We start from the raw sequence: 14,239 nt of genomic DNA, 5'->3' as shown, positions 1-14,239 counted from the left end.
GTGATACCTCCTTGTAGTTTTGATTTGCATTTCTCTAATATTAGTGATGTTGAGCAGCTTTTCATGAGCTTCTTGGCCATCTGTACGTCTTCTTTGGAGAAATGTCTACTTAGGTCTTCTGCCCATTTTTTGATTGGGTTGTTTGTTTTTTTAATAATGAGCTGCATGAGCTGTTTATATATTTTGGAGATTAATCCTTTATCTGTTGATTTGTTTACAGATATTTTCTCCCATTCTGAGGGTTGTCTTTTCGTCTTGTTTGTAGTTTCCTTTGCTTTGCAAAAGCTTTTAAGTTTCAGTAGGTCTCATTTGTTTTTTTTGTTATTTATTTTCATTATTCTAGGAGGTTGATCAATAAAGATCTTGCTGTGATTTATGTCACAGAGTGTTCTTCCTATGTTTGCCTCAAAGAGTTTTATAGTGTCCAGTTTTACATTTAGGTCTCTAATCATTTTGAGTTTATTTTTCTGTGTGGTGTTAGGGAGTGTTCTAATTTCATTCTTTTACATGTAGTTGTCCAGTTTTCCCAGCAACACTTATTAAAGAGGCTGTCTTCTCCATTGCATATCCTTGCCTCTTTTGTCATAGATTAGTTGACCACAGGTGCAGGGGTTTTTCTCTGGACTTTCTATCGTGTTCCATTGATCTGTATTTCTGTTTTTTGTTGCAGTACTGTACTCTCTTGATTACTGTAGCTTTGTAGTATAGTCTGAAGTTAGGGAGTCTGATTCCTCCAGCTCCGGTTTTTTTTCCCTCAAGAATGCTTGGCTATTCAGGGTCTTTTGTGTCTCCATACAAATTTTAAGATTTTTTGTTCTAGTTCTGTAAAAACTGCCATTGGTAATTTGATAGGGATTGCATTGAATCTGTAGATTGCTTTGGGTAGTATACTCATTTTCACAATATTGATTCTTCCAATCCAAGAATATAGTATATCTCTCCATCTGTATCATCTTTAATTTCTTTCATCAGTGTCTTATAGTTTTCAGTGTAGAGATGTTTTCCGTCTTGGCTGTATTTTTTCCTAAGTATTTTATTGTTTTTGATGCTATTCTAAGTGGGATCATGTTCTTTGCTTCATTTTCAGATGATTCTTTGTTTGTGTATAGAAACGCTACTGATTTTTGCATGTTAAATTTGCATCCTACAACTTTATGGAATTTATTGATTAGATGATACGTTTTTTGGTGGAGTCTTTAGGAATTTTTTTAGGTATAAAATCGTGTAGTCTGCAAACAGAGACAATTTTACTTTTTCCTTTAAAATTCTGATGCCTTTTATTTGTTTTCCTTGCCTGATTGCCCTGGCTCAACCATTCAGTGCTATGGTGAATAGAAGTGGTGAGAGTGGACACCCTTGTCTTATTTCTAATCTTAGAGGAAAGCTTTCAACCTTTCAACCTTTGTTATTATATTAGCTGTTGCCTTGTCAACATTATGACCATGTTATGTATTGTTATTAAGTTGAGGTAAATTCTTTCAATACCTAATGTGTTAAGGGTTGTTTTTTTTGTTTGTTTTTTTGTGGTACACAGGCCTCTCACTGTTGTGGCCTTTCCCGTCGCGGAGCACAGGCTCCGGACGCACAGGCTCAGCGACCATGGCTCACGGGCCTATCCGCTCCGTGGCACGTGGGATCTTCCCGGACCGGGGCACGAACCCGCGTCCCCTGCGTCGGCAGGCGGACTCGCAGCCATTGCGCCACCAGGGAAGCCCCAAGAGTCGGTTTTGATCATGGTGTATGATCCTTTTAATGTGTTGTTGGATTCTGATTGCTAGTATTTTGTTGAGGATTTTTGCATCTATATTCATCAGTGATATTGGTCTGTAATTTTCTTTTTTTGTAGTACCTTTGTCTGGTTTTGGTATCAGGATGGTGGCCTCATAGAATGAGTTTGGGAGTGTTCCTTCTTCTTCAGTATTTTGGAAGAGTTTGAGAAGGATGGGTGTTAGCTCTTCTCTAAACGTTTGATAGGATTCACCTGTGAAGCCATCTGGTCCTGGACTTTTGTTTGTTGGAAGATTTTTAATCACAGTTAAAATTTCATTACTTGTGATTGCTCCATTCATATTTTCTGTTTCTTCCTGGTTCAGTCTTGGAAGGGTATACCTTTCTAAGAATTTGTCCATTTCTTCCAGGTTGTCCATTTTATTGGTATAGAGTTGTCTGTTGTAGTCTCTTAGAATGATTTATACTTCTGTGGTACCTGTGGTAACTTCTCCCTTTTCATTCCTAATTTTATTGTTTTGAGTTCTCTCCCTCTTTTTCTTGGTGAGTCTGGCAAATGGTTTATCAATTTTGTTTATCTTCTCAAAGAACCAGCTTTTAGTTTTATTGATCTTTGCTATTGTTTTCTTTTTTTCTATTTCATTTATGTCTACTCTGATCTTTATGATTTCTTTCCTTCTACTAACTTTGGGTTTTGTTTGCTCTTCTTTCTCTAGTTCCTTTAGGTGTAAGGTTAGATTGTTTATTTGACATAATTCTTATTTCTTGAGGTAGGCTTGTATTGCTATAAAATTATCTCTTAGAACTGCTTTTGCTGCATCCCATAGGTTTGGCATTCATATTTTCTGTTTCTTCCTGGTTCAGTCTTGGAAGGGTATACCTTTCTAAGAATTTGTCCATTTCTTCCAGGTTGTCCATTTTATTGGTATAGAGTTGTCTGTTGTAGTCTCTTAGAATGATTTATACTTCTGTGGTACCTGTGGTAACTTCTCCCTTTTCATTCCTAATTTTATTGTTTTGAGTTCTCTCCCTCTTTTTCTTGGTGAGTGGAGAACGTTCCGTGCGCACTTGAGAAGAAAGTGTAATCTGTTGTTTTTGGATGGATGGAATGTCCTGTAAATGTCAATTAAATCTATCAGGTCTATTGTGTCATTTAAAGCTTGTGTTTTCTTATTAATTTTCTGTTTGGATGATCTGTCCATTGGTGTAAGTGAGGTGTTCAAGTCCCCCACTATTATTGTGTTACTGTCAATGTCCTCTTTTATAGCTGTTAGCAGTTGCCTTATGTATTGAGATGCTCTGTGTTGGGAGCATATATATTTATCATTGTTATATCTTCTTCTTAGATTGATCCCTTGATTATTATGTAGTGTCCTTTCTTGTCTCTTGTAACATTCTTTACCTGTAATTGATTTCTAATCTCATAGCGTTGTGGTCGGAAAAGATGCTTGATATGATTTCAATTTTCTTAAATTTACTGAGGCTTTATTTGTGACCCAAGATGTGATCTATCATGGAGAACGTTCCGTGCGCACTTGAGAAGAAAGTGTAATCTGTTGTTTTTGGATGGATGGAATGTCCTGTAAATGTCAATTAAATCTATCAGGTCTATTGTGTCATTTAAAGCTTGTGTTTTCTTATTAATTTTCTGTTTGGATGATCTGTCCATTGGTGTAAGTGAGGTGTTCAAGTCCCCCACTATTATTGTGTTACTGTCAATGTCCTCTTTTATAGCTGTTAGCAGTTGCCTTATGTATTGAGATGCTCTGTGTTGGGAGCATATATATTTATCATTGTTATATCTTCTTCTTAGATTGATCCCTTGATTATTATGTAGTGTCCTTTCTTGTCTCTTGTAACATTCTTTATTTAAAGTCTATTTTATCTGATATGAGTATTGCTACTCCAGCTTTCTTTTTATATCCATTTGCATGGAATATTTTTTTCCATCCCCTCACTTTCACTTTGTATGTGTCCGTAGGTCTGAAGTGGGTCTCTTGTAGACAGCATATATATGGGTCTTGTTTTTGTATCTATTCAGCGAGCCTGTGTCTTCTGGTTGGAGCATTTAATCCATTCACGTTTAAGGGAATTATCAATATGTATGTTCCTATTACCACTTTCTTAATTGTTTGGGGTTTGTTTTTGTAAATCCTTTTCTTCTCTTGTGTTTCCCACTTAAAGAACTTCCTTTAGCATTTGTTGTAGAGCTAGTTTGGTGGTGCTGAATTCTCTTAGCTTTTGCTTGTCTGTAAAGCTTTTGATTTCTCCATCGAATCTGAATGAGATTCTTGCCAGGTAGAGTAATCTTGCTTGTAGGTTCTTTCGTTTCATCACTTTAAATATGTCATGCCACTCCTTTCTGGCTTGTAGAGTTTCTACTGAGAAATCAGCTGTTAACCTTACGGGAGTTCCCTTGTATGTTCTTTGTCATTTTTCCCTTGCTGCTTTCAGTAATTTTTCTTTGTCTTTAATTTTTGCCAATTTGATTACTTTGTGTCTCGACATGTTTCTCCTTGGGTGTATCCTGTATGGGACTCTCTGCACTTCCTGGACTTGGGTGGCTATTTCCTTTCCCATGTTAGGGAAGTTTTCGAGTATAATCTCTTCATATATTTTCTCGGGACGTTTCTCTCTCTCTTCTCCTTCTGGGACCCCTATAATGTGGATGTTCTTATGTTTAGTGCGAGGTCCTGGATCATCTTCACTCTCATTATTCTGAATTCTTTTTCTGGAACATTGCCTATCACCACTTCATTTAGTTATTTTTCTGGGGTTTTATCTCATTCCTTCATCTGGTACATAGCCCTCTGCCTTTTCATCTTGTCTATCTTTCTGTGAATGTGGTTTTTGTTCCACAGGCTGCAGGATTATAGTTCTTCTTGCTTCTGCTGTCTGCCCTCTGGTGGATGAGGCTATCTAAGAGGCTTGAGCAAGTTTCCTGATGGGAGGGTCGGGTGGTGGATAGAGCTGGTTGTTGCTCTGGTAGGCAGAGCTCAGTAAAACTTTAATCCACTTGTCTGCTGATGGGTGGAGCTGGGATCCCTCCCTGTTGGTTGTTTGCCCCGAGTTGACCCAACACTGGCGCCTACCCAGGCTCTTTGGTGGGGCTAATGGCGGACTCTGGGAGGGCTCACACCAAAGAGTACTTCCTAGAACTTCTGCTGCCAGTGTCCTTGTCCTGAGGGTTAGACACAGCTACCCCCCGCCTCTGCAGGAGACCCTCCAACAGTAGCAGGTAGGTCTGGTTCAGTCTCCTATGGGGTCACTGCTCCTTCTCCTGGGTCCTGATGTGCACACTACTTTGTGTGTGCCCTCCAGGAGTGGAGTCTCTGTTTCCCCAAGTCCTGTAGAAGTCCTGCAATCAAATCCCGCTAGCCTTCAAAGTCTGATTCTCTAGGAATTCCTCTTCCCGTTGCCAGACCCCCAGGTTGGGAAGCCTGACGTGGGGCTCAGAACCTTCACTCCAGTGCGTGGACTTCTGTGGTATAAGTGTTCTCCAGTTTGTGAGTCACCCACCCAGCTGTTATGGGATTTGATTTTATTGTGATTGTGCCCCTCCTACCATCTCATTGCGGCTTCTCCTTTGTCTTTGGATGTGGGGTATCTTTTTTGGTGAGTTCCAGTGTCTTCCTTTCGATGATTGTTCAGCAGTTAGCTGTGATTCTGGTGCTCTCGCAAGAGGGAGTGAGAGCACGTCCTTCTACTTTGCCATCTTGAACCAATCTCTCCTTAGCTTTCTTCTCCTCATTTTCTCAAAGGACATCAGTTACTTGCTAGGGGCTAATATAGGGATCTGGGCCCCACAGTGATCCACTCTCCAAATGGCCAGTGAGCACTGACAGCCACAGCAGTCAAAGTCTTGAGGCAAGGGAAACCATGGTGCAGGTGAGGGACCCCAGGGTCTGGTCTCAGTGATTTCACTTACAGTAAGATCTTGGGCAAGTTATTCCATTGGGTTGCTGTGCATGGCATGAAAAATACCAGGTTTGAAGAGTTCTAGATTCAGTGGTACTATAAGCCAGGGCATAAATCAGACAATGATGAATGCTAGAAGAAAAATAAATAAAGGGAAGGAGGATAATGAGTAACTGAATGGGGCGACATTTCATCAAATAACATGAGTTTTAATTTGATCTCTGCTGATGATTTTTACAGTTCTAAGAGACTGATTTACTCTTCTCTGACCATTTATAAAATACAGAAAATTTTATGTGACAAACTGTGATAACTTATATAAGGCACTTAAAAATTTTTTAGCAGAAAGATGAGGGAACAAATAGATTGTGAATACTGTACATGTGTTTATTAAATTAATACTCATCTGTAATATATGCATAAATACTTATTGCATTTCTAATTTATTGATTACTGTACTTAACTAGCACATTGATGGCCCCGCAGAGAAGAACTTCAAAAAAGCTTTTGATCTCATTTAAAATGTAGAACTCTTCTACATAGATCAGATAATGTAAGACTTACATGATTCAGTAACAAGATTTAGTGGTAAAACACGAAGAGCTCTAGAGAAGAGACAGGGAAAATATTCGGGAACAAATATTAGGGAAAATCTTGTTGAAAAAAAGGTAGAAGAGGGCTTTTTGAAAGAGAGAATGCATAAAAGAATCCCAAGTGATCAAAGGCATCAGGAAAAGTCTTAGTGACCATGAAAAAGATGTGTTGTTCAAAAGAAAGTGGGATCCAACCCACTGAAGCTTGGAGTGTGTCGAGGAAAGTCAAGATGTGAAGTTGGAAAGGAGAACAGAGGCAGGTTGTAGAAGACCAAATTAGATTTACTCATGTATAGTAGGACAGGTTTTAGTTTTCGAGCGTAAAAATGAGTAGTGAGTTTCATGGTGTAATGGAGTGAGTGGACTTTGAATCAGCAGATCTGGTTTGGACACCTATCTTGGCCACAAAGCAGCCAAGTGACCTTAATCTCTCTAGATACTTAATCTCTGCAAGCCTTGGTTATAACATCTTTGAGTTGTTCTGTGGCAAAAACGAAATAACATATGGTAAAGTGCTCTATGCTTTGTGAACTGTGGTTCAGCTACAGCTACATTATTTGTTGTCTATAGTGATTAAAAGTTCCTGTAGGAAAGGCACTACATAGTACATATGGTCAGAATCTGGTAAATGTTTTAACTTGGTGTATTGAAAACATTCTTTCTTAGAAGTTCAATTATGTTGCAATATGTGGAAAGTATTTAGGTCATGATGAAGGAAAACTTACTAATATAGATTTCTGATTATTATTATTGAGGATTTGCTAGTACATTTACTGATAATTGTTTTTAGATGCTTCACTATGTCATTAAACATCATACATATTTTTTTAAGCAATCATTCACTTTTTTCATTCTACACAGATTTTTCAAGTAACTGCAATTTACCAAGCACAATTTTAAATGTAAAGGATATAGCAGTAGACAAGGAAAACAATTTTCCTGTGTTTAGGAAGCTTACGTTCTAGTGGTATGAGACAGAAAAGGCATTTAATGATTGTTCTAATGTCTCGATGCATGTGAAGGACCAAGTGAACAATGCAGGGTGGGTGAGAGAGAAGAAGATGTGACATCATTTTGGAGAGTACAAAAGTGGGCAAGTTAGTAATATGTAATAGAATTTGTAGTAGGCAACATGGAGTACCCATTTAGTAATGCATTTTAAAAAGGAATTGCTCAACACAGTTGCCAGTGTTTCTTCAGCCATGTTCAGCTGCCTGAGTGAAGGAAAGCTGTAGGAAAATAATTAGCATTGATTAAGGTCAGGGCTTTTCCAGAAGAGTACAAGAAAGGGAGAGAAAAACAGAGTCAAGGGTGTTTTCAGTGGAGTGCTTATGTAATAACAAAGTATGGAATCTATGGTGGGATGGGATGGAAGTGAGGTTTCATAAAAGGGATGATATAGTGAAAAAGTGATTGGGACAGTGGATTGGCAATCTTGATTGAGTTTGAAGAATTTTTAGTAAGATGAACTTACACTTTTAGTAAAGTAGGTGAACTAGAAGGTTAGGAGGAGTGACCAGAAATTAATATGTTTGAAGATGAGAATGTGCAGGTATTGATGATGATATTATCAGGGGCATGAACAGAAGAGCTAGTAATTGATGCAAGATGCAGGAAAAGGTCATTGGAGGTGAGGAGGTACAGTAATTCAGAGTCCAGTGCCTTGGATGGAATAACCATGTGGATGCCCAAACCACCAAAGGGGTTGCTAGGGTAGGAAGAGAAAGGATTACAGTGAGGGATGTTCTATGGTCATTAAATAATGAAATGTTGGTGGATGAGTGCTACAAAGTAGATAGCTGATGGTAAAATTGATGACAGGAGCTTCAGAGGAGTTAGATATTTTTAAAGGTAAAGAGAGGAGAAAAGACTGGGAAATGGCTAGGTAGAGCCAGCCTCCACTGGCAAAGAATGTGAAGGAAACTTTCTAAGAAGAGATTGGAGATGAGAGACAGTGTGTTCCTTTAGGTACAGTCGTGGAAAGATTAGAGGATAGAAAAGAAAGAGAAATTGAATAAGGTTATGCACAGCTTGTATGCTGTGGTCCAGGTATGATGGAAGACATGCAGGGGGGATTGAGGGTGCTAGTTTCTTGTGGTGCGACAGGCATGTTAGATGTATTGGGTTCAGTTGGGATAGTCTCTTGGTGAAAGGTAGGTAACTGCTGTAAATTAAAATGCGTGCTGCCACTAGGATACTAGTCTTCTCTGAAGCTCCTGGGTGGTAGTGGCAAGGAGTGCAAGAATGCCAGCTCAGGAATCTGCTGTCCTGTGAGCAAGAGGTTCTGAGATGTAGAGCTGTGTTTGGCCAAGCTCAGGGCACATCTCACCACCAGCAGATCAGCCCTACCTGTTCTATTTGGCAGCTCTGTGTTGAGTCTCCTAGAACAAAAGGCTTTCAGAAATCTTAAACCTAGGCGCTCAGACTTAAAAAGAATAACTATAGTTGTGTATTGAGGAAAAAAAGAAAGACGAGGGGGTTGGCAGAGGGGCTTGCTGTTGGACACAGTGCCAAGATGCTTTGCGTGCTGGGAGAAACCTTTTCTGTTTCACCTGTAGACTGCTGTAACAGAATAAGGATACAGTGGACTAGCCTTTTGTCATAGGGAAAATAAAGCAATGACATGTAGTTAGCTTTTCATTATTTGGTATGAAATGGAAATAAGGCAAGCTTCGTTGAAATTACACTGACTTCTGCGTGCAATTAAAAAATGTTTAAAAATGTGAATGTTCAAGGATAGATGATAGCAAACGAAAATTAATTCAGGAATGAGGTGGTTCTTTTAAACTTAATTCTGTAGGTAATATCTACATTTTGTAAGAGTTTGAACTTATGAAAATGTAGAGCTACCCTCTTTTAAGTCACTTTAAATAGGTAAAATTACAGTATAGTATTGCAGAAAATGGAACAGAGTAGCTTAGGATTCCAGGAAGAACAAGCAGAGTAATTTGAAATATTATTCAGCCCTCTCTTATGATATGTCTTGAAAAATCAATGCTGGTAAACATCAGTATTGAACAGAAAGTAATTTAATCCTCAAACCAGTGTACTTGTTAATGTTTCCAAATTTTCATAAATTTTTACAAAGGGCTTTATTAAAGATGGAAAATATTTATGCATATAAATTATTTGTAACTCTAATCTTTAAAAAATCAGTACTTTTGATCAAATAATACACTTGGCTGCTCAAATTGTGTTTGCTTCTTTTTTTCTTGCTACATTTACTGACTTGAGGGCTAGCAGGGTTATTGCAGAGGCATCTTTTCTACCTTGATGCCCTCAAACAGTACTATGCTAGAATTACCCCTCAAAGGTCCGAAAACTGCCTTTACATTTTACTTCTTGCATGAAACGTTTCCCTTTCCATTTCCTCTCACTGTGCTGCTGCAGCCTGCCATCCACCTTGCTTCCAGCTTATCCCATCTTAGTTTTGCCTGTCCTTTAAATCCTTCCATCAAGGAACTTCTCCAGTGAAATTTATCTTGAATGTCTTAAGATATCTAAAAAGTGCTGTAGCTGAGTGAGAGATTACATATCCTCTGAGTCTCTATGGCCCATTACCACATAAATGTTTTCTGAATATATAATCCCTTTTTTCTCTACCTATCCTAGGTAGGTATTTTCAAGTATAAACACTATAGGATTATTCCTTTATTTTTCCCATGCTTATTCTTTCCAATGAACAAAGTGATACCTTATATTTTATTAATACTAAAGAACAGACTTAGTACCCATGTGCATAATACTCTAAGGAAATGGATATAAAGGAAAAGAAAATGCTAATTTATAATCCAGTTGAGAAGAAGTGAAATAAATGTGTTTGCTCATTCAGGAAACATTTATTAAGACTTTACTCTGTGTGACCACTGTTCTAGGTGCTAAAACACAAAGATAAATGGAAATTATGTATGTATCCCCACCTCATACAAAAAATTGGGTGTAAATATATGTGGGAAACTCTGAAGATTGTAAAATTCCACACTTGCCAACTCAAGTTATTAGTTAGGAGCCTTCCACTTCTATTAATTTATTTTTTAACATGTGCTGTAGCTTTCCTTTTGTCTGCACTCTGATTTGAGGGCTCTGTAACTGGCAGAGCTCTAAAGTGCTGTTTCTTTGAGTGTACGCGTGATTTGCTAACTGCGATCTGAGAAGAAACGAACCTCCCAGTGGGTAGAAACATGGATGTCATGACACTTCCTGTGTAACCCCATTAAACTTCCTCTCTAGGTGTTATGGCTTTGGAATGTTCCACTTTAATCAGGTCACAATCTCTATCCTGTGGGCTGTGCAAGGTTAAGGTATTTGAACTTTTTTATAAGAATAAATGGATTCCCATTGTGGGATCAATTATGGAAGTGAAAAGCGTTATCATGGTGTTATATATCAGGTACAAACTTGTGGAGATTGTGATGAGAAGGCATTAGAATGTTTCAGAGTTTTATATTAGGTGACTTTTTTGCTTTCAAGTCAATAAACAAAGTAGAATTGAAACACTAACATTTGCTTGCTGCTTCCCAAATCTGAACAGCCCTGGGTAAATACCAGGTGATATTTAGGTAGTTAATGACCAGGAGCTTCAGTCTATATGGTGCCACTTATGCTGTTCTCATTGTCCCCTCCAGTCTGTGGATCCCTTGGCCTCAATTCTATGTCTATTTTGTATCTGCAGGTTAAAAAGGGTTGGAGAGTTACCGACTCTTAAGAATTTCGACCACCTGGGAAACAAAGACCTGCTCCTCTTTGGTCTTTCCCTCTTTTCCCTGTTAAAAACCAAACACACACCTCCCTCCTTCCCCCAATGCTAAACAAATGATAAGAATGCTCATTTAGTTTGTATAGTCTTTTAAAAAGATTAAAGACAGAGCATAAATATAAAACAAAAGCAAAGATAATAGATAATAGTGTAAAAAAAGCATGGAGTCAGGTAGTAAATAGGGTAGAGGGAGGGGAGAAGAAGAGAAAAATTATAATATAAAATCAAAGTTAAGGTAAGCTCCTGCAACTGAGAAGAAAATTAGCTCAGATTCTGGTGAACAAAGCAAAAAACAGAAGCACAGTGGATTCTTAACGGATTGTCAAGGGAAACAAGATTTTTCCTAGCTCTAAATTATTAGAGGAATTTATCACGTGGGACTTAAAATAGCGGTCATTGAACAATATAATGGATGGAGATAGCATTACCAATTTTATTAAAAGTCCTATTGGCACTTCTTCGATCTTTCTTAGATAAATTATACTTAATATGTAAAAGCGGCAGCTGGCATTCAAACTATTATTGCTACAATTTTTAAAAGTCTATGACAATATTTTCAAATTCTTTAACTCTCTGCTACCCACTACTTCCACCCCCTAGTTCCGTATTTCATTACCTGTAGTATTCCAACTACTCACTAAAATAGTTAATGCAGTCATTAATAGTACACGTTTCCCACACTATAAGAATAATCCTAAAAAGTTACATGCAAATTCTAGAATCTTAAATTGGGACATCCATGGTTAGTTATTCCAGTAGATCTCAAACCTAGCTGTTTATCACCGTTTCCTGGCAAGCTTTGTAAAAATCAGATTCCCACATCCACAGATTCCCACCTCCAGCTCCCAAGAGATTCTTATTTAGTAGTTCTGGGTACATGCGGAGAAATCTGCTTTTAGTGTTTTGTTTTTATTTTTTCAAAGAAATTCTCCTATGTAGTCAGACATTTAGGAATCACTAATCTGATCCGTTCTCCCATTTAATACAGGAATCTTCAAGTCACACTGCTAAGAGTCAGTGGCCAGACTGTGTTGAGGGATACCCTGACTTCATGTCAAAGGATGTTCCATTACTGGAAACTTCTATTTGTCAAATCACATTTTTCTACGAACACAATGACTTTAAGGATATTTCATTTCAGTTCTGATTAAACTTACACTGTTAGCGGCTGCTAACCCTTCTAAATTTCTGTTTCTGTAGTCTACATATCAAATATTTAATGATCTTGAGAAAACATGTAAATGCATCAGGGGAACTCTATTAAAGTAATTCTTTAGGGAATTCTTTTGTAAGCAAATTCATGACATATGGCTATTCATCTTTAAAGTGTATATATTGTAAGTTAGAATGTATTTTATTAAAGTTGTCAAGTTTTATATATCATCTGTTTCTCATACTAAAAAATTCTGAGCATCTTTATATCAGCAATACTGTCAATTTGATATCTTCATCGAAGGTAAATCTTAATTATTTCCATTGTTTTTGTAACATAATTTGGAGTAACTTACTTATAGTAATTATTGCTATTTTGAATGCTTCTCTAAAAATTCTGCCTCTAGGAAATGACTTTCATTTCACTACTTACAGCTCGGATGTTTAGGATGTGACCTGAATTAAAGATCTTAAAGTGTTTAACATGAATAATAAATGACTAGAATAATTTACGAGTTATACATTTCAAATTAAGTGAATAACAAAAAATAGAATTTCACATTAAAACATTTAATATATTCTCCTAAGAAAGATTCATTAGATGTGTATGAGTCCCATGTGGTAAACAGGGCTATATGAAACGGCATGAAAATAAACTTAAGGCAGAGAAAAACAGATTAATTAGATCTGTCATATTTCTCAAGGGGGAAGAAGCATACAAAAGAGCAATCACGTTGTAAGTGAGCATTAGGAAGACTAGCTGACTATGGAACTATTTTCTCCATTCTTCACATTTTTAAATATACATTGATTGGCTTTCAATATAAGCGGTCTTCGGGAGAATTTAGGAAATGACTAGACGAGGCCTCTCAGTCAGGGATGTCAAAGCACATGGAGCTGGAAGCAATGTAATTTCTTCACACAGGCTGGTATTTGGAGATTCTTTCATCAGTGCAGAGAACAGAGGTTAAAAAGCTGCCTCATTCCAGGGGACTCCGGAATCAGGAAGCAGACTCGGCACCGGGTCATCATTCAGCTGCCAGCCAATGGAGGCAAGGACTGCACGGATCCTCTCTATGAAGAGAAGGCCTGCAAGGCCCCTCAAGTGTGCCAAAGCTACAGGTAATGGAGTGAAGGAAAAGCCTTCTGAGCGATGCACTAAGCAAAATACTTCAGGTTCATGGTCTTTCCGACAATGAGAAAAGGAAGCCAACACTGCCCGCAGACTCAGTGGAGTTGAGGATGTTTATGACTGCGGGTCCCATCTCTTGCCTGTTTTAAAGAGCTGCTTTGCTACTGAAATCATCTCCAGGGACACAAATACTTGTGTAAACTTCCAAGCTGTATTATAAGCTTTAGGAGCTTGAAGAGTTTCTTATGTTGATATAATCTATAGAAAATGCAGAAAAGTGATTAATAATTATGAAACATATGCTTTTGGAAGCAGTTCTCTTTCACTTACAGGAATAGCCTAAGCATTCCTCCCCTGGCTCCAACGAGCACCTATTCCTCATAAATGCTGGCATTCTGGGTCACGAGATGACATCTTTGTCTCAGCGATGTTAGTAAGATGTCTGTTTTGTTCATTTGTGGCCACCTCAAGGAAAATTAAGATTATTGAAGCTATATGTCGTCATCTTGATTATTAGAAAAATTTTTTTTCATAACTATTAAAAAAAGTACCTAATTGAAACTTGATGTGAATAATTGCAGTCCTGACAACAAATGAAATACTATGGCATCAACTGATGGAATTTGTGATCCCAAAATAATAACTTAAGATGAAATTGATGGCAAATTTGTCATCTTAATTTATCTGTGTTTAATTCTGAGATGACAAACAGTATAATTGCATGCTTTCATGATGAACATTAACTGTTAGCCCGAACTTATTTATTTGGGGGATTTGTTTTTGTGAAGTGTATTATAAATTGCAGCTTCTGAGTTACCCCTACAATGCTAATCAAAAGAGCACTGTACAAAAGGCTCATGAGTTGAATGCAATTTTATAACTTGAATGTAAAATAAATATACCTTTCTAAAGTAGAACACATCACTTCTGGTACTATCTGGATACATCTGCTGGCAGTCC

General features: G+C 37.6%; 1 protein-coding gene across 1 annotated transcript in view; it reads left to right on the top strand.

The window, feature by feature from the left end:
• The window catches only part of THSD7A (thrombospondin type 1 domain containing 7A), a 469,228-nt gene that overhangs the window by 376,722 nt on the left and 78,267 nt on the right, over nucleotides 1-14,239 (top strand). The window contains exon 10 of the mRNA XM_024127055.3: nucleotides 13,137-13,269. Coding sequence (XP_023982823.1) covers nucleotides 13,137-13,269 — 133 coding nt within the window. The remainder of the gene's footprint in view (nucleotides 1-13,136; nucleotides 13,270-14,239) is intronic.

Source organism: Physeter macrocephalus, chromosome 5 (assembly GCF_002837175.3).
Source record: "Physeter macrocephalus isolate SW-GA chromosome 5, ASM283717v5, whole genome shotgun sequence".
In the NCBI taxonomy this organism is placed as follows: Eukaryota; Metazoa; Chordata; class Mammalia; order Artiodactyla; family Physeteridae; genus Physeter; species Physeter macrocephalus.
This window is presented reverse-complemented; position numbering and strand designations above follow the sequence as displayed.